We start from the raw sequence: 21,587 nt of genomic DNA, 5'->3' as shown, positions 1-21,587 counted from the left end.
ACGCCGCTATAAAAATACTGGGAGAATAAAAATAACGGGACCGTTCGTTTAAACACCACCGCATGCAAGAGGGATGAAAACTGAACCAAATCGACCAACCAACCCCTGCCTTTCTAAGCCCTCAGCCATCTAGTTACTCTCATATACACTATTACATGGTTGTAACTAACCAATTCCCCTCCGCCGTCGAAATGCCCAGCTCAAAATATCTTTTTCGTCCTTGGTGAACGGCTGTGCGGTTCTGAGTGGGAGTTTGGTGTGGTGTGGTGGTGTGGTGTGGGTGTTGTTGTACATTTCGCTCCGTACTGTACACATAAATCAAGGGAGGGCTAACAACCACTTCTCCCCTTTGGAATTACCTTCTTCCACCTTGCTTTGCTTCCCCTATCCATTTGGGTAGGTAGTTAGGGTAGGTGGGTATTTTCCTCATGACGAGCCTGAACCGGAGCCGGGTTGCTTCTTGGCATCGCTGTCGCTGTCTTCTGGCTTCTTGGTGCTATCGGAGGAAGATTGGCTGTCTGCGGGCTTTTGTTGGTGGGCCGGGTGATTGGTGAGGTTATGCCAGAGGGACTTGAGGAATCCCTCGTTTTTATGGGAGTCGAGGTTATTGTCGTCAGCGGGTTTGCTAAATCGCTGTGTGAGTACTTTTAATTTCCTAGTACGACGGGAGAAGGTGCAAGAGGTGAGTTGAGATTCTCACCTCTTGTGTAGATTCATGATCCGCTTGGCCGACTTGTCGCCCAGCTCGTCGGCCAGCATCTCGACGAGCGTCCGCTGGTTGGACGTGAGGTACTTCGGCATCGCAACGCGGAACTCCACCTTGAGATCACCCATCCGCCCCCGACGCCCGCCCAGCTTCGGCATGCCCTTGCCTACTAACGTCATTTTGTCCCCCGTGTTGGTGCCGGTTGCCACGCGGACCCTGGCATCGCCCTCGAGCGTCGGGATGACCACCTCGCCGCCGAGGATAGCGGTGGTCAGCGGGATGGTGGCGGTGTGCAGGATGTCGGACCCCTGCCGGCTGAACTGTGGATCGCGCGCAACCTTAACGAAGACATATAGGTCGCCGTTGACACCGCGCACGTCCGCGCCCGCGGCCCGACCGGTTGGGGGCGCGTCACCCGCACCGCTAACCCGCAGCCGCATGCCGTCTTCGACACCGCCGGGTATGTCTACGGTAAGGGTCTTTGTCTCGCGGACGACGCCGTCGCCCTGGCACGAGCGGCACTCGGAGCCACGCGGGATTGAGGACCCGCTGCCGCCACAAGTCGAGCAGGTGCTGGCCATCTGGAAGCCGCCCGACATGAAGTGCACGCGCGTGCCGGTCCCGTTGCACGACTTGCAGCTGGACCGCTGGGTGCCTTGCTTCAGACCGCTGCCGCTGCACGTCTTGCACGTCGTCAGCGGCATCGTCGTGACGGTCTTGCTCGTTCCCTTGGCCGCCTCCATAAACGACACCGTTACCTGCACCTCGATGTCATCGCCCTGCAGGATCTCCACGGTGCCTCGCCCAGCACGCCCGCCGAAAGGATGCGCCCCGCCCGTGAAGGCCGAGAAGATGTCGTCGAAGTTGATGTTGGCGCCGAAGCCGCCTTGGCCGCCGAAGCCGCTGAAGGGGTGGCCGCCTCCGAACCCAGCGCCGGGCCCGGGTCCCGGTCCAGCACTCGGATCAAACCCTGCCGCGCCGAACTGGTCAAACTGCTCTCGCTTCTTGGGGTCGGACAGGATCTCGTAGGCGGACTGAATCTCGGCGAACTTGTCCTTGGCGGTTGGGTCCTTGTTCGTGTCTGGGTGATATTTCTTGGCCAGGCCGTAGTAGGCCTTCTTGATCTCGGCGGCCGTTGCGCTCTTGTTGACCCCCAAGGTCCCGTACGGGTCTCTTGGCGTCGCGAGTAATTGGCGGGTTGTGTGGAAGTTGGCCTGCTGTTCCGTGTGAGTAGCTCCCCCGTATCTGGATGGTGTTACTCGGCGACCGACCCTTTGCCGAGAAATGCAGGCCTGAGACCGTAATTTTGGTGGCGGCCGACTCGGAACTCTAGAAGCTACCGAGTAGGTCACCACGGGGCCGGATTGGCGCGTGCATGGCTTTATCTTCTGGCGACGACATACTTGGGCGGGCGAGAGCTGCCGAATCGGGAGGGCCGCTTTGGGGAAGATAGTTGTGCTCATCTCGTCCAACTTGTGTTAGATCTTGGCGGTCGGCATACCCGCGACAACTGCTGCGTCGGCTGATGACTTGGTTTTGTGGCTGATAATGCGAAGCTTCGTGCTGGAAATATGGTGTTCCTCTTGCCCTGATGCGCCTTTGCAGCCTTCAAGTCCCGGCAACTTTTTTTTGGGATCCAATCCTGTCCGATGCAATTGGATCTCTGGGCTGAGCCTGAGGCACCAATCAAGCTCCGAGGGGGCCCACTTATTTGTTGCGCTAGAATCGACCACGGCTTTCTGTGGGCCCACGGCCTTGGCAGAGCGCGACCCGCGATTCATTTCTTCAAGTGCATGCAGGGTTCGCGCGACCGACGTGTGGTGGGAGAACGAACAGGTAGCAATGAATTGTGCAATTGATGGGAAGGGAAAACTGGCCTCCAATATATGACGTGTAACAAATATAACGCAACATCCAAACAGAACGCCCTCAACTCCATGCACCTGTTTTCCGCGGCCCTATGACGTACATGCAATGTGCTGGGTATTCATCCCATGTCCCTTCACTGCAAAACTCGCCCGGCGCCCGCGGTTGCGATGCTTCGGACCAAAGATTGTTGTGTCCCTCGAAACTGCCTCATAACGTATGTGCATTCGAGTCATCGCTCGGGTTCCAGATGTACGTACTCGCGCCTTTTCGGCTTTCCTTTTGTAACACCTTGGCTCCGGACCTTGTGAAGGAAGTCGACAATGATGTCGTTCTCCTGGACCCCCAAGCCGTTAAAGTGCTTTCGCACCACATTGGTCAGCTGGTCCTTGGTCTGCCTCCGAAGCTCTTTACGTCGTGCGATTGTCGGCGAGTAGAGCCCGATGCTTCCTGGCTGGGTGAGGACCCATTCGTGGTGGTCGCTGATGAAGGCGGTCGGTGTCTTGAGCTTGTAAGCGCGGCGGTAAGCGTGGAGGACGTCTCGGTCGAAGGCGGGCCATTGCAGCTATTCATTGTGAAAACATTAGTAAATATACATTACGGAGAAATAAAAAAGAAGTAATGAATTCAGCAGCTACATACTCCTGGAGTGCTGGCCTCCTGTGTGTTGGCTGTCGAGTCGGGTGCCTTCACAGCAGCCGTGTTCGTAGCAGCACTTGCGTTTGTCACCTCGCGTAGGTTGGAGCCCGCGCTGCTGGCGATTCTTCGCATCTTTGACCCCCCGCCACCCCCATTTTTCTCTTTGGGGGTTGCTGTGTCGGCCTTGGAATCCTCCTGAGCGCTCCGAGCGACTTTCGAGGGGGCCATGTGAAGGCGCGCTGGAAAGGTCTTGGGTGTTTCGTGCTGGACACTTAAACTTGATGGTGGGGTGATTATTGTTCGGAGACTGGTTTGGTCACATCCTATATCACAGGACTCGAAAAGGTGCTGTGGTCAATTGCTGTTGGAGGAGTGGGCATTGTGGTGCGGTGTGTGAGGGGTCCTGTGACAGACGAAGAAATTGCAGTCCTCCGTCGCAACCTGGAAGCGCGGGACCCCAGAGTTCTGACGAAATCGGGGACTTGGCGGCTCTGGTTGGTGGGTGGTGTGGCTGGGATGCGGCTGTCAGTGCCACAGGAACCAGCTTCTTGGGTCTCTCTGTCCTTTCACTGCCTGCCGTGCAACTCCGCCAAACGCCCTCCACGCCATGCGTGACTATGGGTCACACTCACCGGATTTGAGTACCAAGCCAACCTGGTCGTCCTTCGTCCGCTGCTGGCTGGGGCATTTTGAGAGCAGAGTCGAGACCTAAAACGGATTGGGCCTTTTACTTTTGGCCGTTACAAATCGGACGGTCGAGGAAGGGCAGCAGCTGCCGCGGAACTGAGGTTGTTTGCCGGGCTTGCATCTGGGCCTCGTCCCGCCTTTTCCGAATAGGACTTGTTGGCTCAGAGATCACAAATGGCGGCCAGCAAGGTGTAGTTGAACTTTCTGGTTTTGGCATGGACTTGAATTCTTGTATTCGATGTGCACGGATGATGAAGGCAACTCGGACGGGAGAATGGCATCCGCACGGTGTCGCGAGGTTTCGTGCTCGGCGTGGGTTCGGCCCTGGCGCATCTCATGGCCTGGTCGCGCTATTTGACACTTACAAATCTCCCCTTCTGCACGGTGTTTGGCTTGGACGTGGCAATGGCGTCTGGGGCCGAGATGAACAGGCTTGCCGTGGCCGGTTCGTGTGCCTGTTGGCATGACTTTTCCGAAGGAGGCTTGTGACCGACGCTGCAATGAGCGTTTTCCTTTTCAAACAACACCCACCCGCTTTCCCATTTGAAGACGCAGTGAGGCTCCCGTTTCGGTCCAGCTGCAGGTGGCAGATTGCACTAAAGCTGTGGGTGGCGCTGTCTCAACCCTGGTACCGGTCAGGTGGGTTGATTCAACTTGATGAATGAGGTTGGCGTCCATAGCTTCGTAGAGCAATGTCACGTACAGATGTCTTTGGCAGCCACTTGTTGTGTCACCAACTGTTAAATACCGTGCCAGAGAGGCTGCTCCTCTTCGACGGTGAATGGAGTACACCCCACGCTATTTAACGGCAGTGCAAAATGCTCCGCGTCGATCTCCTACGTCAACCCCACATCGACGACATCGTCCAGACGGCAGGATCGAGTGTCTTGGCCTGCGCTTGCTTGGCCTGGCTTATTGGTTTGTAATGACAAGACCCGGAGATCCTCTGCTCGCCAGTTGTTCCGGTCTGTCTGACAGCGCGACGGGCTCAGATCAGCCCGAGGCATGAACAAGCTTGGCTCTGGATTCATGACTACCGTAAGGTACCGTATTCATGTTAGGGTGCAAGATGGGGTTTCACACAGGACTGTTTGCTGTTCATCTTCGAGAACCATGCGGGGACTTTCATGGAGTACTACGTAAGGTACTTCGTACAATGCCCGTACTCTTCTATAGTTACAGTACTCCGCTACAGTCGTGTGGCTCGTGAGAGCCACGACGTGTTGCACACCCTCTCCCTCACCGCAATCAATCTCATTTTGTTGATCGATTGGATTTGATCAAGCGGAATGTCTTGGCTAACTAGGTGCTTTGGGCTAACCCTCGACATACCGGATCTTCGGTTGTGGTTGTTTGCGACTCCGTGGAATTTGGTTTGTCTTATGGGATGGTAATTGAGCGGTCCGAGCGGTGTTGACCCCAACTTCAAATTCCCAGTTCAAGCCGCCTCACGGTCAGTGAACGCAGGCCGGTAACCTTGTGTCAATTTCACGTTTACGGAATGCATTTACTTGGTATTCTGATGGGGCTCTCACGTAGGCGAGGCAAGTGGGGCATTTCAATCACTTGAGGGTCCTTCCAATCAGACGGACATCCCTCATCCCCACAATTTCATCAGGAGCCGCTTTCATTTGACCAAGGGAGCCCTTGCCAGGCGAGCCAGGATGCCGGGGAGCATCCCACGCCGCAGTCCTGCCTTATGTCGATCGGACTTTCGGGCACCTCAGATGTCAGATGGAAGGCTTGATGGCCACGCCACAGACACGAGCTTTTGTTGTAGCGAGCTGAGAAGCAACCACGGCGAACTCCGGTGCGCTCGCGCATCCCTTGATCCGTTCGCATTAGTCTGCCAGAGGGAGAAGGAGGGCACGAGGGGGAGTAGAAGCGGGGTCCACCTCATCTGGTGGACAATGGAAGACTCGCAATGATTAAGAGGCAGGCTGTCTCACCCTACAGTACTGCGTGCAACATTATCAGAGATGGAACCGAGACAGCTGGTTTACACCATAGCGCGCCGGCAAAGTTTGAGCCTTGTGTTAAAATGGGACTCGGCCATGGGGATCTCTAGCCTACCTCCGTACATGATGAATATTGTCAACAACCTGGAGCTTCTTGAACCCGCAGCCAAGCCATGGCCGTCCCAGAAGGCCAAGCCACGTCGCATCCTGGATTCGGTACAGCATGCGGAATTATTGGAGACATTCTGAACGCAGGAGTTAGCAGCAGCCAACGTTCACTGCAAGCTTTATGCAGCGTCCTGAGTGTCAAGCAGCGCCAGATCACCATGATCAAGGTTGACATGCGAGAGTATCACATTGGATGCGTTACACATGTAGTTGGGCTGCTCCAGGCCAGGGGGATTCTCAGATGGACTTGAACAGCGCAAGAGCCCTGCTTGCGAGTTGCAACCCCGCTCCCCGGAGCCGGGCTGTGTGGTCTCCAGAGGGGTTCCATCCGCAGCGAATTGCAAGGTGCAACAACTCAGAGAGATCTTCAGGTTGATACCTATTGGCCTGAGCGGGATCCATTCATAAAGTGCCTGCGCATTTGCCTGCAGTACACAAGGTGCATTATTAGTGAGAGCGCAGCAAGAGGCGACAGGTGCAGGTATGTGTACAAAACAGCCCAGAGCGAAGCGGCATGGGAGAGAAGAACTGAGCACACCCGCCGAACCTACTGTGGACTTGGCTCGATTTGGCCAACGGCTGCACGGCGGGAGCCGTCGCGATTTTTGCTGGGTTCGAGTTACTTGCAGGGAATAAGACCCCCACTCTCCCGGCGCTCGACTCTCTCCCTCCCGCTCTCCCCAGAACACCGACCGTTTCTGGCCCACGACAAGCAAGCCAAGGTCGGACAGTAACAACGTCGACGACACCAAGGCATCGCCAAGGTCGCGTGAAGTGATTCCATCCTCGGCGATACGATATCCGATTTCGTACGCCCAGCGCCTTTCACGAAGCCCTTGGAGACACATTAAGAACAAGCCAGTCGCATCAAGAAGGCACCTGAGCCCTGAGTGCGCTTCTCTCACGAATAGGTATGCCGTGCATTTCCTTCGTTAAACTTCTCCGACGCTCCATGCTCGGTGCAAACATGCCACACTTCCAATCCGTTTCGAGAAAATTGTCACGGCCTGCCCATTCTGCACTCGTGGTTCCCAGAAATCTTTAATCCCCGGGGTCGAAGACTTGGAGGAGCGGCCCGTTGCGAAGTCGCCTGGACAGCTGCGCAGATGTTGTCCGTGCAGGTCTTCAACAAAGCCGGATCTGGACGCGGCGTTGCCGAGCGCAACTCGACACCCACACCGCGCGCAGGACAGTCTTAAAGTGCCTGCCCTGCAGCAAAGTCTCATAAAGATGGCGGGGGGACGCCCCTGGACTGCAACCTCTCGGGCCCAGCCGTGCCACTCACTTCGCTCGCTAGCTGGCTGCTTGCTACGGGCAGAAGATGGAAGGAATGAATAAACGGACCGCATCAAGCTGGAAGTCCTTACTGTCTCGGCGGCGCCGCCCTTGTCGACAAAGTCGGGCGAGGAAGAAACGGGACGAGATTTTTTATCCCTCGCCTTCCCCTGCCTGCTGCAGCAGCTCCTTCCAGGTTGCCCCGTTGCAGTTGAGGGGGCTCCACCCGAGCATTTGGTCCACCAGCTTGCGTGCAGCTCCTTCTTGGCACACCCCCTCCCCGCCGCCATGGTGGACGCCGTGCTCCGTACCCCGGCGTTCCCTTCCATTAAACCCCCCGCTCTCGGTTGTCGAGTCCTTTTCCAGTCCAGTGCGCGCCTAGGTACCCATATTGGCGAACCGATTTCCGTTCTTTCTCCCGGGAGGAGCTTGCTCGCATCGGCTCCCACACTTCCGCCCCCTTCAGTTGACTGACCTTCCTCAGACTAGGAACTTGACCGCATCACATATCCGGGTTGCACCCAAACACTCCCAGTATTCAGAGACTGTTGCTTCGACTTCGATTTCTGGGAAAGGCCTGAGTGAACTTTCTGTTCCCGTCACCGGACCGCGGCAATCCTGCTGAGCTTGCCGGCCATGATACCGTAAGCCTCATCCAACACTGGTCTGGTGAACTCGAGAACGAGTCCAGCACGAGGCCCGCCCCGTCTGCCACGCCGTTTGCCATAGCTCAGCAGGACACAACTTGCATCCTGGTTGCGGTTTACGACATTGCCTCATTCGCCATCCCGCATCGCCAACGGTAATCCCCCGTTTCCTAATCTGGAGCAGAGTCTCCTTTAAGTACCCGCTACCGGCCCACGCCGATTTGAACACACCTGCTATCGGGCAATTTCTGGATACAGCGGCGCAGCGTAACGTCTACGGTTTTCCAAGGGACTTCAATCACGGGCCGGTGTCACCTCGACTGTGAAACCACGCCCGTGCCGGTGCTTGCCGATGGGATATTGAAAGGCAGCATGGCTTCGGTGCTCACTCCTCAACTAGGTGAAACCAAAGCCTCAAAACCTGCCTCTAGAGCAGCCCAAACCATGCCGTCGCTCACGGACTCTCCGTCTCCAGGCAATGACAACCTGAAGCGAGAAGCCGAGCAGGAACGGGGCCGCCCGCGCAGCGGGTCCTACGACAAAGACGTGGAAGGCCTTGATTTGGAGGATGCCGAAGATGGTGAGGGCGGACACGATGGAGCACAATCTTCCAACTCGGAGGGCCCTGCACGCAAGCGTAGGCGCAGCCGCAAGGGCCTAGACAAGAAATTCGAGTGCCCAGAGAAAAACTGTGGCAAGAGCTATTCCAGAGCCGAGCATCTGTATGTCCTTGCAACATGCCCGGGCATGCTCGCTAAGACTGCTAACAGAGTCCCAGCTACCGCCATCAGCTGAACCACAACCCCAAGCAGGTGTACAAGTGTGGAATCGGCGACTGCCAGCGGACTTTTGTTCGGCTGGACTTGTGTAACCGGCACAAGGATCGCCACACGGCAAAGGGCTCGGCCTTGAACCGCAAAGATTCCATGATGAGCCAGGCATCACCCATAACGGACAACAGGCCGCCATTCCCACCCACCGGCTCCGCTTCGCCCGAAGTCAACCGACCGGGGACAGCATACGTCAAGGGGCGGTCCATGTCCATTCAATACCATTCTCCCAGGGACAGCATGGGAAGCCCCTTTACGCCCATCACCAACACACCGCCGACCACTTACGCGAACGGAGCGCCAAACGGCGCCGACTACATGCATCATCATGATTCCAACTATGCACACATGTCTCAACGACCGCCACATCAATCGCCTCCTGGTCCGCGGCGGCCGTCCTTACAAACCAACGTTGGTCCTTATGGGGTTCTATCACCGATCTCCACGCAACCGGGTTACCACAGCCAAGCACACAACACTCCCCAGTCTGCACACGCAGTGGCATATGTCCCGCCCCAAAACTTCCCTCCTTTTAGCCTTCCTCCGTCTGATTTCTCGACCACGTCAACTGGGCCGGCAGCGCGGGACGATCAGTCAGCATATGCTCCATCGACATCTGCCGAATTCACGGACCAGCAGCCTCAGGCGGCAGGAGAGATGATGCTCCTGGATCAAATGGGCATGCCGCAGACAATGCCCGTATTCGGCAATGACAGTATCCTCAACAAGTCGCCCTATGTTGCGATTCCCGAAGACTTCGTGGCATATCTATTCAACACTCACGGCGAAGGCTCGCCCATGACCGGAGTTCCGATGCAGGGTGGATACAAGTAAGTGTACATGGACACGTCCCTTTGCTGCTGCTCTGCTGACCGTTCGCGCAGCTACGGAGAGTTTCCAAACCAGTTCAACATGCCCTACTACAACGATCCGAATCAGCTGGGTTATTTCCCCGCTACCGCCGGACCGCAGCAGGTCATGTCGGTCACCAACCTCCTCGACCAGAATCTGCCTGAATCGGTCATCTCGGAGGAAAAGAGCGCCGAGATATTCGAGTTGATCAAGGAACGATTCCACGAGAACGGTCATACCCCTGTCGAGAGGCAGCGGGAGAGCATTCTCGAGGGCGACCGCAACGACGAAAACCATATGCTGAGCCGTAAAATGATGCAGGCCTACATTGGCTCGTACTGGCATCACTTCAGCGACCAGGTGCCCATCTTGCACAAGCCGACCTTCTCACCTGATAAAACGCCGAACCTGCTGCTGATTGCCATGATGACCATTGGCGCCGCATGCTTGGACAAGGCATATCCCCACAAAGTCACCAAGGCGGGCGCCCAGCTCTCCAACTTCTTGGCGTGGCATCTTCGGTGGGAGATGTTCCAGGACCCTAACTGCAGGCCACCAGCCAAACTTTGGGTGTTCCAGACCCTCCTGCTGCTCGAGCTGTACGAGAAGATGTATTCCACCAGAGAACTGCACGAGCGGGCCCATATTCACCACGCGACCACCATCACGCTCATGCGCCGTGGGAGGGCGCTCATTGGCAAGTCGGCCATGGACTCGCCGCCGAATGCAAGGGACGACAAGACAAACGGTTCGAGACAATCATCCACGTCCGGAGTCGCCCACACCCCTGAGGAGTGGTGGAATCACTGGATCACCAACGAGTCGACGCGGCGGGCGGCGTTTGCGGCGTTTGTCATTGACTCGATCCACGCAACCATGTTTGGTCACTCAACGGTCATGGTTGCTCACGAGATGCGCTTGCCGCTGCCGTGCGACGACAAGCTGTGGAAGGCAACAAGCGGTCCCGAGGTGGCGAGGATCGAGTCCAACCTCTTGTCCATTGGCAACAAGGCGATTTCGTTCCTCGAGGGCCTCAAGAGGACGCTGAGCAACCAAGAGGTGCAGACGAACTCGTTTGGGCGCACGATCCTCATGGCCGGTCTCCTGAGCGTGAGCTGGCACATGAACCAACGGGATCTCCAGGTCAACTCGCTAGGCGGCGGGGTCTCGCAGGCACTCGGCGGGCGCGACAAGTGGCGGGGGACACTGACGAGGGCATTCGACTCGTGGAAGAGCGACTTTGACAAGACGCTTCTCAGGCGCGGTGACATCGCAGATCCTTACAACTACGACCCGACGAACCGCAACGAGGCCAATGTGGTATTCGAGAGCAGGATTGTGCTGCATCACCTGGCGCACATGGCGATGCACGTGGACATCGTGGACTGCCAGATCTTTGCAAGGGCAAAGCGGCTGCTTGGGCGGGCCATCGGGCCGCAGGACCTGAACAGTGCGCAGCGGCGGATGAAGGACATCTGGGCGCCGTCGGCCAAGGCTCGTGACGCCACCTACTACGCTCTCAAGTTCCTGCTGTCGGTCATGCTTCCGGACACGGTGGGAACACCCGGGTCGAACGGCGGGTACGGCCACCGGCACGAGGAGCTGTACTCAGCGCGGGACGACGTGCTGCTCAACCGGCCCTGGGTGCTCTATTTCGCCGCTCTGGTGGTCTGGTGCTACGGGTTTGCGCTCGAGGGGCCCAACTCGAGCATGGTTTCGGTGCCGACGACGCAGCAGGACAAGGTGCGGCTGATGCGCGAGTACCTCATCAAGTACGGCAACGTCTCGTCGCCCGAGGAGCTCAAGTCGATGAAGGGCATCAGTCACAACACGCCGCTGCTCATGGTTCTCAAAGATGCGTTTATTGAGTCGAGATGGGAGTTGCTCCACGAGGGCAGCACGCTGCTCTCGAACTGTATCCATCTCAATGCCGGGCAGAACGTGCCTTAGGTGCGGACAGATGGGGAGGGGCGCTAACATGAATTGGGGCTGCTGTCAATTTGTACGATCTTTTTCTTTGATCTTGGAGGTTGTTGTAATCCAGTTTGACGGGTACATGAAGAGGAAGGGAGGGAATCTTGACGTCCAAAAAGAGATATACCTGGGAACTTGAAAGGAAGTCATTGATTGAGCGGGAACAACAAACATATCAGAGGGCGGCGGCGGTGGCATTCTTCGTTTCGAGCTGGCATGGCTCGACGGCCGACCAGACGTTTTCTGGTTTTCTTAGTTAGTGTCTTTTACTACCTATACCCCTTTTGCTACACTCCAGATACACAATGATACCTTTTTGATGCTGCATCCATGCTCCAAGTGAATTTGGGAACGGGTAGGTTTGCTATGTACAAGTACCGCGTATGGTAGGTCTGCTGGTTTCCCGATGTGGGATTGGATGCAACGTTCTCATGCTCCCAAGATGCGCTTCAGAGCTTAGTCGCACTCTAATGCTGCTTTGTTCACTACCTGAATGTCAGAAATAGTGCAGGTTCAGTGCAATGACCACTGCTCTAGATCGACCATAGCCCTTTGCAACTCTGGAGTGACAAGTATAACAGCAGTTGCGGGGTCCTCTTTTAAATGATGGACCTCGGCGAGTGAGTGACGTCCCACACGGGCTCCACTGTCCATGCCTCACTGCAGGACCTCAGTTGCGTTTATGAAGCTCTTCAACTTCTTGGCTACACATCTTCCCCTGGCAAAAAGGATCAAGTTCTGTACTTGAGAACCATCAGAGCAGAAGACACACTCATTCCCACTGTTCAGGTTGCTTATATCTCTCCAGTGCGGACTTGGACGGGTCCGTCATTTGGAGACCTCGTCATCTCCGATTGACGCACAAAGACTTTAACCCCGAGCGTCCCGGCTCAGATTTTGCCCTTTCATCAGTCAACATCACCAACCTCATCTGCTCCGTGGGCAATTTTACTTCCCTTTCAAAATGACAGGCTTAACAAACCTCCCGCCTGAATTACTCCACAACATTCTGAGCTACGTCGATATCGAAGATCTCGCCAGGATATCCGTGACAAGCCGATGCCTGAACAACTTCGTCAAGGGCAACAATGCCCTCTGCCGGGCCATGTACCTGCGCATTTTCGTATGACCCGTGCTGACTGGATCGTCCAAGTTCGGAAGACTGACGCATACCCAGGATGAGCCGCCCGTCCGAGACCTCAACTTTGAGCAGGAGCTTCACGACATTGCCGCCCTCAAATTCCTCCTCTCTCCCAAGGATTCCACTCGAGGCCGGAAAGTCCAAGCCCGCCTTCCCTTCGTCTACAGCACCGTGACCCGCCTCCTCAACCACGCCATCGCTGTTCCAGCACCTGGCACAACCACCTCCACCACCTCCACCACCTCCACCACCTCCACCAACACCACCTCCTCCTCTGAGCAAGACCCTTCCGCAAGCAGCAACGCTTTTACCTCCCGCCCCTCCCGCGCACAGACCTTCCCCCATTCACGCAACGCCACCTTCCTCACGACCGTCTTCGCCGAGGAGTCGGCCCGCAGCATCTTCCTGACCCAGTCGTGGCTCTACGAGCGCGGCCGCGATCTCAAAATGATTGACTACGGCGACACGGATGACTTAGACGACGACATTTTCCTCGAGCTCTGCTCCTCCTCCTCCAAAGACACCGACTCCTCCCAACAAGAAGAGGAGGAACCTCGTTCTACGGCCTCCTTTCGGCGTCGGCAGCGCAGGCGTAAGGCCGTCGTCGTCGACAAGCATGGCCTGCGCCGGCCGAGGAAAGTCCGGGTGGAGGATCAGATGAGCGCCAAGCTGCATTGTTTGTACGGGTGGGGACTGGGGTTGGATGACGGGTTGAAGGACCCCGGCACGGCGGACGCCGAGGCGCGGAAGCGCGCGGTGTGGGCTGCGAGACAGGGCGGTGGGGCATATGCTTTGGCGTGTTCCAAGGTGTATGACATCAGGGAGTATACGAGGGGGACGAGATGGGGGCCTTTTCGGGATGAGGATGAGGATAGGGACGGGGATGGGGATGGGGATGGGAAGGAGGGAGGGGTGAGGGTGGATTGGGAGAAGGTGGAGGCCATCATGATCGTGCTAGGGACGAATATACGCGCCAAGGGGCTCGAGAGGTTTCCCATCTTTTGGCATTTCTGGGGGAAGCCGTTTGCGGGTACGTGGGGCGAGAGTTATATCCCCTGGTCGAGGGACAGGGAGCTGGGGCGGAAGAAGGAGGCCAAGGAGCTCGATCGGAGCGACCCGTACGGGGTCACAGGCTGTTGGTTGAGGGTGGTGTCGTTTGTCGACTACCACGATTTTTTCCATTTCAACTTCCCCTCCGTCGACGGGCTCCCGCGCGATGTCCCCCGCCCGCCGCTCAATTTCAGCCAGGCCACGCGGCTGATCCTGATGCGCATGCGCGTCAGAAAGGTCGAGCCCGCCGGCACCGGCGACCACCCGGACTACCCAGTCACGCACTTTGAGGGCTTCTCGCGCGCGCTCGACGGGTCGTGGGACGACAACGCCGACGCGACCATCCGTGGTACCGTGCGCGTCACCCCCGAGGGAGAGGTCCATTGGACGTCGTACTCGGTGTACAACGGTGAGGAGCGGTGGAAGAGCGAGGGTGTGCAGGTGGGAGGGATCAGGTCGGCGAGGGGCGTGGTGGGGACCTGGTTTGACAAGTACGTTCTGTCCCGTTGTCGTGGACGTTATGGAGTGATGACGTTTGCTAATGCTGGTGTGATGGATGTAGGGATTTCAATCCCGAGGGCCCCTGCGGGCCGACAGCGTTCTGGAAGATATCGGACCGCGAGTCGAAACTCGCCGACGGGCCGCAGGTACTGCTGGAGGATCTTTTCCCGCTGAGTAAGTACAGACACTGTTGGTGCCTCTGCTCGCTACTGGGTTATTGGGACTAACGTGGAGGTGTGTAGTCGCAGATGATATGGATGAGGAACTGGACGACGAGGGTGAGGAGTCTGGGGACGAGTTCGTCCTCCAGGGGTTGGATCCGTTCGGCCCGGACTGGACTGAATACGAGCTTGACGACGAACTGGATGGGCTGTACTATTTCGATGACGAGGATGTCTTTGACGCGGATGATCTGGAGGCGCATCTTGGGGGGCCGGGTGAGGATGCCTTTGGCGAGCATGATTTGGAGGCGCACCTGGGGGGGCCGGGCGAGGATGACGAGGAGTAGGAGGATGATGATGATGCGGGACCGGGGTCGGATGCGGACTTAAACCTTGGTTAGATGCTGCGATACATGGAGCTTTAGGTCATTCCTGCTCCTCAGATTGTCCGCTTAATGTGTATCGTTTCTGCTGTCCGGGAGGAAGACATGATATTTATGAACCCTGGAAGATGTAAAACAGTTCCAACCGACCAAATATCATAAAAGCCCCACATCACATACGCTTGCTCTCTTTAACCAGCTCCACGCTCCAACCAATTCCCAACCAAAACTAAACCTGACAAAGGCCATCTAAATCTTGGCCCCAACCTCGGGGTCCGTGTTGACCTTGTGATGCTCGCACGTAGCCAGCACCGCAGCCGCCCCCTCGCCGTCGGCCCGGCGCATCGTGCCCCGGATGAGCGCGAGCCGCTTCCCGATCTGCGCGACGTCGCACTCGATGAAGACCCGTATCCCTGCGGGCGCCGGGCGCAGGTAGGATGTGGAGAGGGTCCGGCTCACGCCCAGGTACTGCCAGAAGCCTGGGCGAGAGACGAGGGCCACGCAGGTCGAGGTGCAGAAGTCGAAGAGGGTTGCTGTGCAGCCGCCGTCTGTGTGGGGAGGATGGTAAGGGGGTTGGGGTCAGTTAGGGGATTCGTGGGTAGAAGAATTGTAGCCTGGGGTGTAGCTGGCTATTGGAGGGACATGGGGCGTAATCGGATACGTGGGACGGGTAGGAAGGGCTTCTTAGGAGTACGGATACGCACGGAGATTGTTCATGGCGTTGCAATGCTGCGGCTGCACTTGAAAGCTGAAGGTTACCGAGGGGTGCGGTGCATCCGGGGACGAGACCGAGTGCACGGCCAGGTAGGGGAAGAGGTGCCTGGACCATTCCTGTAGGAAAGTAAAAGGCATTAGTTGTTTCCAAGTCCAGCCTATTGCGCATCTGAAGACAGTGATAGGTGGTGGTAGCCTGTACGTCAGGTCTGTAACAAATGCAAAAGTGACATGCCGTAGCGTCTGGTTTCTTGCAATGCTCGGCAAAGTGGCTCATCATTTCGTGGACGCGTTCTTCGCCCGAGAATTTGTGGAACTTTTCGACATCTTTTCGCTGTTGTTCGCTGTCAGGTGATGACATGATTCAGATGTTTTATGTTGCGTGTTGGGGGAAAGACCGAGTCGGTTTGCCGGCTACTGTTGATCCAATGTCCTGAAGGAAAGTCAGCCTGATTCCAACTTCTTGAACGGGAAGATGCCTGTGGGCAAGGCTTGACCCGACCACTCGCAGGGAGACCTTTGCCGCTGACTGGAGAGCTCTACATGAGGCTGGGGATCTTACTCATAAGCTTAACTGGTCCCAGAGGCATGCGTTACCCCGAAGGTTGATCTGACGAACCTCGTCTTTCACATCCAGAAATCGCAGTCCGTTTACCTATATTAGGAGCCGCTGTGGGGCCAGCGGCCTCCGCAACCGCCAAACCCCTGCCGCTGCAGATTCCGGGGAACACATGCCTCGGCATTGGCATCTCGACCCCTGTCTCCATTTGTATCGATTACCCGTCGCGCCTCCATGCAGTCTATCCGATCTTCCGTCTCACTACTCGTAAGGTACACAATCCAAACAACCATCAATCCCATTGCACGGATAACCTAAGCTAACTACCCCCCTTTCTCTCCCAGTAACAAACACAACAAACAAAAAAACAAGGGCGTCACAATGGAGTTCGCCGCCCACCGTCCCTTCGACGACCAAAAACCGTCCCTGTTCGAGCTGCTATCCGAACAGCAGCTCTCCTCGCTCCTCCCGCCGACCCTCCGCTACCTCCTGACCGTCCTCACCCACCGCTACCCGCGCCACCTCCTGCGCGTGCTCAATTCCTTCGACGAGCTCTACGCCCTGGCCGCCCTCGTCGTCGAGCGCCACTACCTGCGCACCCGCGGCGGCTCCTTCACCGAGCACTTCTACGGGCTCAAGCGCGAGAAGGCGCTGGCCGCCGAGATCCCGCGCGCGAGCGCCGCCGCGCCGGGCGCGGTACGCGACGCGCTGAGGCTGACGCGCGCCGATGTGTGGCGGAATTTGGCCGTGATTGTCGGCGTGCCGTATCTCAAGCGCAAGCTGGATGAGGCGTTCGAGGTGGATGCGCCGCGCGCCATGCTCGGGGCCGCGTATAACCGGCCGCCGGCCGCGGGCGCGCCCTGGAGGGAGCGGGTCGTGTATTGGTGGCGGTGGTTCCTGAGGCGTGTGTACCCTGGCGTCAACGCGGCGTATTACCTGGCGCTGTTGGCGTTTAACCTGGCGTATCTATTTGACAACTCCAAGTATCACAGCCCGTTTCTGTGGCTGATTGGGACGAGGGTCAGGCGGATGAACGCGGCGGATTATAAGGCTATTGAGGCGCTTGAGGAGAAGGTGGCGAAAAGAGGGGCGCGGAGGACGATTGGGGCGCGGGTGTTGGGCAGGCTGTCGCTGGTCTTGCCGGCAAGTATCTTTGCGCTCAAGTTTTTGGAGTGGTGGTATGCGTCGGACTTTGCGAAGCAGCTGTCGAGGAAAGCCGCTGAAAGCTTGGGCTTGCCGCCACCCGTGGTGACGGGGCTGCCTGAGGGGAAGAAGGCGCCGGCAAAAGAGAAGGCTGCGGAAGATGAAGAAGAGCTTGACGATGAGGAGAAGGAAAAGCGGGCAATGAAGAGGGCACCCATTGCGGCGTCGTCTCTGTTGCCCATCTACACGGTTCCCGCACCAGAGGAGTCCGACCAGTGTCCCATCTGCGAGGGAGACATCCCCACGCCTACCGCCTGCCAAACGGGCGTCATCTACTGCTACACTTGCATTCACAAGTGGCTTACTGGAACACACCCGAGGCAAGAGAAGTTTATGGCTCAGAGGGCCGGCAAGTGGGAGAGCGGCGAGGGGAGGTGTGCGGTCACGGGGAGGCGGGTTCTAGGCGGGACCGAGGGGCTCAGGAGGATCATGGTATAAGGGCTTTGTTTGTTCCTGCCTGTACATGTATCATGTAAGAGTAAGGTCGGAATGACTGATGGTATTAGAGGTTTGATTGTGGGCGTATATAATACAAGCGACCCCTTGCCTTTACCGTTGCGCAGGAGCAAGCTGCCAGGAGTCTGACGCAGGGAAAGCTGACCTTCGCGGTGAGGGATAGAACGGTGCAGCCTGCAGCTCCCGAGGTTACAGCGCCGGGAGCTACGGCCACTGTGGCGCTGGCTTCGGCTGGCGACCTGGATGTGGGAATGCAGGGAGTGTAGCCTGGGGCTGCCTCCTTTCACCCGTAGTATGTGGAAATCCCAAGCGCCGACCTGAGAGTGTGGTATGGGTTTTTCAACCGGTTGGGCAACCAATACTGTTTTCCTGTACAATGATTATCAGACGGACCGGCACGCCAAACGCCTTAGGCATAGCGGTGTAGGAACAATAATATATAACTAGTTAATACAAGTTTTTCCCGGGGAATTTTTTTAGCACGTGGGCTCTATGTCTTGCGGGATGTCCGCGACACCCACTGTTACAAATCCACAACCGTCACCGGATTGAGCAGCTTCCCGCTGTCTCCGTACATGAGTGCCGCGTTGGCCATCAAAGCGCCGTTATTGGTCCCCGGTCCAAGCATGAGCCACTTCCAGAGGATGCTCCCAAGACCGTACCAGACCATGTTGAGCGCATCCACCCACCGGGCGCTTGGGATCAAGTCGTACAGGGGCCCCTTCCCGGGCCGCGACATGAGCGACTCATACGCTTGCTGGCAGTGGTCGTAGTAGACGGCCTCCTTTCCGTGGCCGAAATGCACGTGGCCAAAGACGTGCAGCTTCGGCTTGACCCGCCAGACCTCCTCGAGGAGACCTGCGCAGCCTATCCCAAGATCGAGGTGGTGGTGCTGTCAACGTCAGGTCATTTTCTTTACCCGCTGCGCAAGATAGTAGACAACGTACCGGCGGCGTATGCGTAATCAGGATATCCGTCTCATCCGGTATCCTCCCTTTCCACGGGTGCTTCTCCCGCGGATACTGCAGCCTGTGGATAAATTCCATCAGCACACCACATCCCACGATCAAACAAGGCAAGGTAGCCAACTCACGCGAAACCCTTCCCACACCACGGTACCGCGCCCCAGCCGTACACGTTCAGCTTCCGCCCGCCCTCAAACTCCAGCTCTAGGGCGCGGTCACAGAGATACTCCACCCCACTCCAGTCCACCTCCCTCTCCCCAGTTTCGATCCCTTTCTCCTTCATCCTGCCCCTGACCTCGTCGCTCTCATCCAGCCATGAGTCATGATTCCCGCCCACAACGATCTTGTCTGCCACCGAACGTCAGCCGTGTTCCTTCAACGCAGATTACAGCAAAAAAAAACTCACACCGATGAGACTGCCCCCTCAACCACCCAACCTGTCTCTCAATCTCCGCCACTGTCCCATCGACGGTTAGATCGCCACAGTGGATGAGGACATCCCCCTCCGGGATGTTCTCCGCGCTCAGCGTCTGGTTATGCGTATCCGAGATGCAGACCACCCGTATCGGCCGCTTGCCGCGCGCGGGATAGAAGGGTGTACCGCGAGCCGGGAGGAGGATGTGTCGGTATACGAGCGAGGCGAGATATTGCAGGGGTGAAGACAGGAACCAGTCGAGGAGGGTCCGGGGTTCCCAGATCTTGGAGCGGCGGAGGTGGAAGGTGACTAGAAGGTTGTTGAGGTGGGTGAGGATCTTCATTCTAGTGGCTGTCTTGAATTTGGAATGGGTTGGATCGCGGATTGAATCTTAAGGAGGTGAGAAGGATGGGTGGTGATGATGATGAGGTGGAGGAGAGGGAGTCAGCTACTAGTTGATGGTCAGATTTCGTATTTAGGGTTTAATGCAAAGGCCAGGACGTGGCGGGGTAAGCCCATTTCGTTGGAACTGTCATAATCGTCTCAATCAGGTGGTGATGCTACCACGGTCAATTGTTGGACGATGAATATTGTTTCTCAGGTAGTCAACAGGTACAGTAGCTGAATGAAAGTGAGGCGGAAATTAGGGGCTGCCTGTCTCTGACCGCCGGGTATTTACCCCGCTAACCACTCAGGTCCCCGGCAGGCTGCAGCTACCCCGGTCAGCGGTCAAAACGGGACGGGTTGTCTCGCGTCATCTTCAACCCCATCGCAACTGCATCGCGGCGCAGTCACCAGCACAGCAGAGCGATGAGAACAACCCAGGACAATCCGTGGTCGACGCTGGCGGATTAAGAGTTGACTACCCCGTACCATCGTGACACCGAGGTCACCTCCAACACTTGAACCGAAGTATCGCAGCCGAGAAGCTCGGTGTCTCCGGGGTAGCTTCCTCCCTCCAGAACAGCGCCAGGATACCAGACCACCGGCCCAGGCCAGGTCGTACCCATCATACCAGAATCGCATCGCGAGGCCCAAGATAGACAAACCAGAAGTGAGTTGAGAACTCGAAATGGACTTTGCGCCGTACCAGTCCTCCCCACCAGAGCACACCCGCTCGCCAACGCACAGCACCAGCGCCTCCCCGCGCACCTCGCTCGACAACAACCGCCGCGGCGGCGGCGGCGCCTATTCCCCCACCACAGGCCTCCACTACCAACACCGCCAATCCCAATTCTCCCCGCCCCCGCTCCAGCACCCGCAGCCGCAGCGCGCCTGGTCCGGCGAAGGCGTAGGGCGGTACCAGCAGAGCCCGCTGACACACCCTGCTGTTGTCGCTGGTGTAGGGAATGGGATAACAGCAAGTCATGGTGATAGTAGGGCCGGTGCGGGATGGACAGGCGGAGGAATAGGAGGGGGAATGGGGGACTACTTCAGCGCGCTGGGCACGCGCGAGGGCATCGTGAGCGAGTTCGATACCAGCCTCGGACTGCGGCTCGACTACGAGGCGTGTCTGGCGTACTTGGCGGTGCCGCCCCTGGGGGGTATCTTGTTGCTCATTCTGGAGAGGAAGAGTGATTATGTGAGGTAATGTTTTCCCGTCCCCCTTTCTATACTGCTTGGGTGGATCAGGGGACGCTTTTTTTTATTTTGGAGAAACGGGTTAGGAGTGCTGACTGTGGATGGACAGGTTTCATGCCTGGCAGTCGAGTTTGCTGTTTACGGCGCTATTTGTGGTCCATCTGCTTTTCTCGTGGTCGACGTTTCTGAGTTGGGTGTTGTTCCTGGGAGAGTTGGTGTTGATAGCGTGGTTGGTGCTGAATGCGTATCGAGATGCGGATACATTAGACAGGTTGGTGCTCGTGCTTGATATGCTCAAGCTGCACCCTGCTGTTGTCCCAGGTTTGCTGATTCTGTGTCTTAGGTACGAGGTGCCGATCGTTGGGCGCATAGCAAGCAGGATTTTGGACGACGAGTGACGATGATGCGAAGGAAGCGCGTTTACTTGGAGAGGAGCATGCTAGGAGCGGCTACTTTGATTCGCGCCGCTATAGTTGTGCCCTACCTTCAATGTTTTATATGCTCGTCACTTACTGTATGCCTGTCTTTGGTCGTCTGCCGTTGAGAGCATTGTGCAGCGTTATCTGATCATGGCGCGAGCAAAAGACTCAACTTCATTTCAAGTAAAAATGATATCTGGACCTCAACCTCGGGTAATGCATCAGCCTGAACCTGTAGCAACTTCAGATTATCGTGTCTCTCGGTCCAATTACCTTATTCCCAACCTCTACCTTGTGCCCGAGAAAGTCTGCCTCAGACATCCACCCCTACCATATCGGGCTGTTAGTCAGCATCCAATGGCTGGGGTATTAGCTCCACAGCAATGGTTGGTTGGCAATGGGTCCCACCGCCTGGTTACGTCGCGCTTTTGCCTGGG

General features: G+C 57.1%; 9 protein-coding genes across 9 annotated transcripts; 4 read left to right on the top strand and 5 right to left on the bottom strand.

Annotated features, from left to right (window-relative positions):
* Positions 1-426: 426 nt before the first annotated feature.
* On the bottom strand, positions 427-2,169 carry N657DRAFT_569477 (uncharacterized protein; the record flags this gene model as incomplete). The annotated part of the gene is made up of 2 exons (XM_062788667.1): positions 427-625; positions 701-2,169. 2 exons carry the CDS (start codon positions 2,167-2,169, stop codon positions 427-429), a joined length of 1,668 nt encoding a protein of 555 aa, XP_062650416.1.
* A 635-nt stretch (positions 2,170-2,804) lies between these two features.
* N657DRAFT_568237 (uncharacterized protein) lies at positions 2,805-3,439 on the bottom strand (the record flags this gene model as incomplete). The annotated part of the gene is made up of 2 exons (XM_062788572.1): positions 2,805-3,137; positions 3,215-3,439. 2 exons carry the CDS (start codon positions 3,437-3,439, stop codon positions 2,805-2,807), a joined length of 558 nt encoding a protein of 185 aa, XP_062650415.1.
* Positions 3,440-5,985: 2,546 nt separating this feature from the next.
* Positions 5,986-7,109, bottom strand: N657DRAFT_315170 (uncharacterized protein). The gene has a single exon (XM_062786764.1). The coding sequence runs from the start codon at positions 6,870-6,872 to the stop codon at positions 6,144-6,146; it is 729 nt and encodes a 242-aa protein (XP_062650414.1). The 5' UTR covers positions 6,873-7,109; the 3' UTR covers positions 5,986-6,143.
* A 1,281-nt stretch (positions 7,110-8,390) lies between these two features.
* N657DRAFT_632666 (uncharacterized protein) lies at positions 8,391-11,578 on the top strand (the record flags this gene model as incomplete). Its single annotated transcript, XM_062791155.1, has 3 exons — positions 8,391-8,668; positions 8,725-9,606; positions 9,661-11,578. 3 exons carry the CDS (start codon positions 8,391-8,393, stop codon positions 11,576-11,578), a joined length of 3,078 nt encoding a protein of 1,025 aa, XP_062650413.1.
* A 528-nt stretch (positions 11,579-12,106) lies between these two features.
* Positions 12,107-14,802, top strand: N657DRAFT_689123 (uncharacterized protein; the record flags this gene model as incomplete). Its single annotated transcript, XM_062796978.1, has 4 exons — positions 12,107-12,725; positions 12,780-14,284; positions 14,356-14,468; positions 14,537-14,802. The coding sequence occupies exons 1-4, from the start codon at positions 12,567-12,569 to the stop codon at positions 14,800-14,802; spliced, it is 2,043 nt and encodes a 680-aa protein (XP_062650412.1). The 5' UTR covers positions 12,107-12,566.
* A 118-nt stretch (positions 14,803-14,920) lies between these two features.
* N657DRAFT_315113 (Thioesterase/thiol ester dehydrase-isomerase) lies at positions 14,921-16,175 on the bottom strand. The gene is made up of 4 exons (XM_062786763.1): positions 16,115-16,175; positions 15,788-15,985; positions 15,543-15,669; positions 14,921-15,386 (listed from the first exon to the last, which is right to left on the bottom strand). The coding sequence occupies exons 2-4, from the start codon at positions 15,911-15,913 to the stop codon at positions 15,088-15,090; spliced, it is 552 nt and encodes a 183-aa protein (XP_062650411.1). The 5' UTR covers positions 15,914-15,985; positions 16,115-16,175; the 3' UTR covers positions 14,921-15,087.
* Positions 16,176-16,355: 180 nt separating this feature from the next.
* Positions 16,356-17,854, top strand: N657DRAFT_643428 (uncharacterized protein). The gene has a single exon (XM_062792556.1). The coding sequence runs from the start codon at positions 16,493-16,495 to the stop codon at positions 17,750-17,752; it is 1,260 nt and encodes a 419-aa protein (XP_062650410.1). The 5' UTR covers positions 16,356-16,492; the 3' UTR covers positions 17,753-17,854.
* Positions 17,855-18,192: 338 nt separating this feature from the next.
* N657DRAFT_643426 (Metallo-dependent phosphatase) lies at positions 18,193-19,664 on the bottom strand. Its single transcript, XM_062792555.1, has 4 exons — positions 19,142-19,664; positions 18,864-19,083; positions 18,718-18,799; positions 18,193-18,662 (listed from the first exon to the last, which is right to left on the bottom strand). Exons 1-4 carry the CDS (start codon positions 19,491-19,493, stop codon positions 18,294-18,296), a joined length of 1,023 nt encoding a protein of 340 aa, XP_062650409.1. The 5' UTR covers positions 19,494-19,664; the 3' UTR covers positions 18,193-18,293.
* A 457-nt stretch (positions 19,665-20,121) lies between these two features.
* Positions 20,122-21,414, top strand: N657DRAFT_643425 (uncharacterized protein). Its single transcript, XM_062792554.1, has 3 exons — positions 20,122-20,737; positions 20,841-21,002; positions 21,075-21,414. Exons 1-3 carry the CDS (start codon positions 20,223-20,225, stop codon positions 21,127-21,129), a joined length of 732 nt encoding a protein of 243 aa, XP_062650408.1. The 5' UTR covers positions 20,122-20,222; the 3' UTR covers positions 21,130-21,414.
* Positions 21,415-21,587: the final 173 nt, after the last annotated feature.

The sequence above is a fragment of the Parathielavia appendiculata genome, assembly GCF_033297405.1.
Source record: "Parathielavia appendiculata strain CBS 731.68 unplaced genomic scaffold N657scaffold_3, whole genome shotgun sequence".
Lineage (NCBI taxonomy): Eukaryota > Fungi > Ascomycota > Sordariomycetes > Sordariales > Chaetomiaceae > Parathielavia > Parathielavia appendiculata.
The sequence above is the reverse complement of the archived record's forward strand: the minus strand, read 5'-3'. Positions and strand labels throughout refer to the sequence as shown.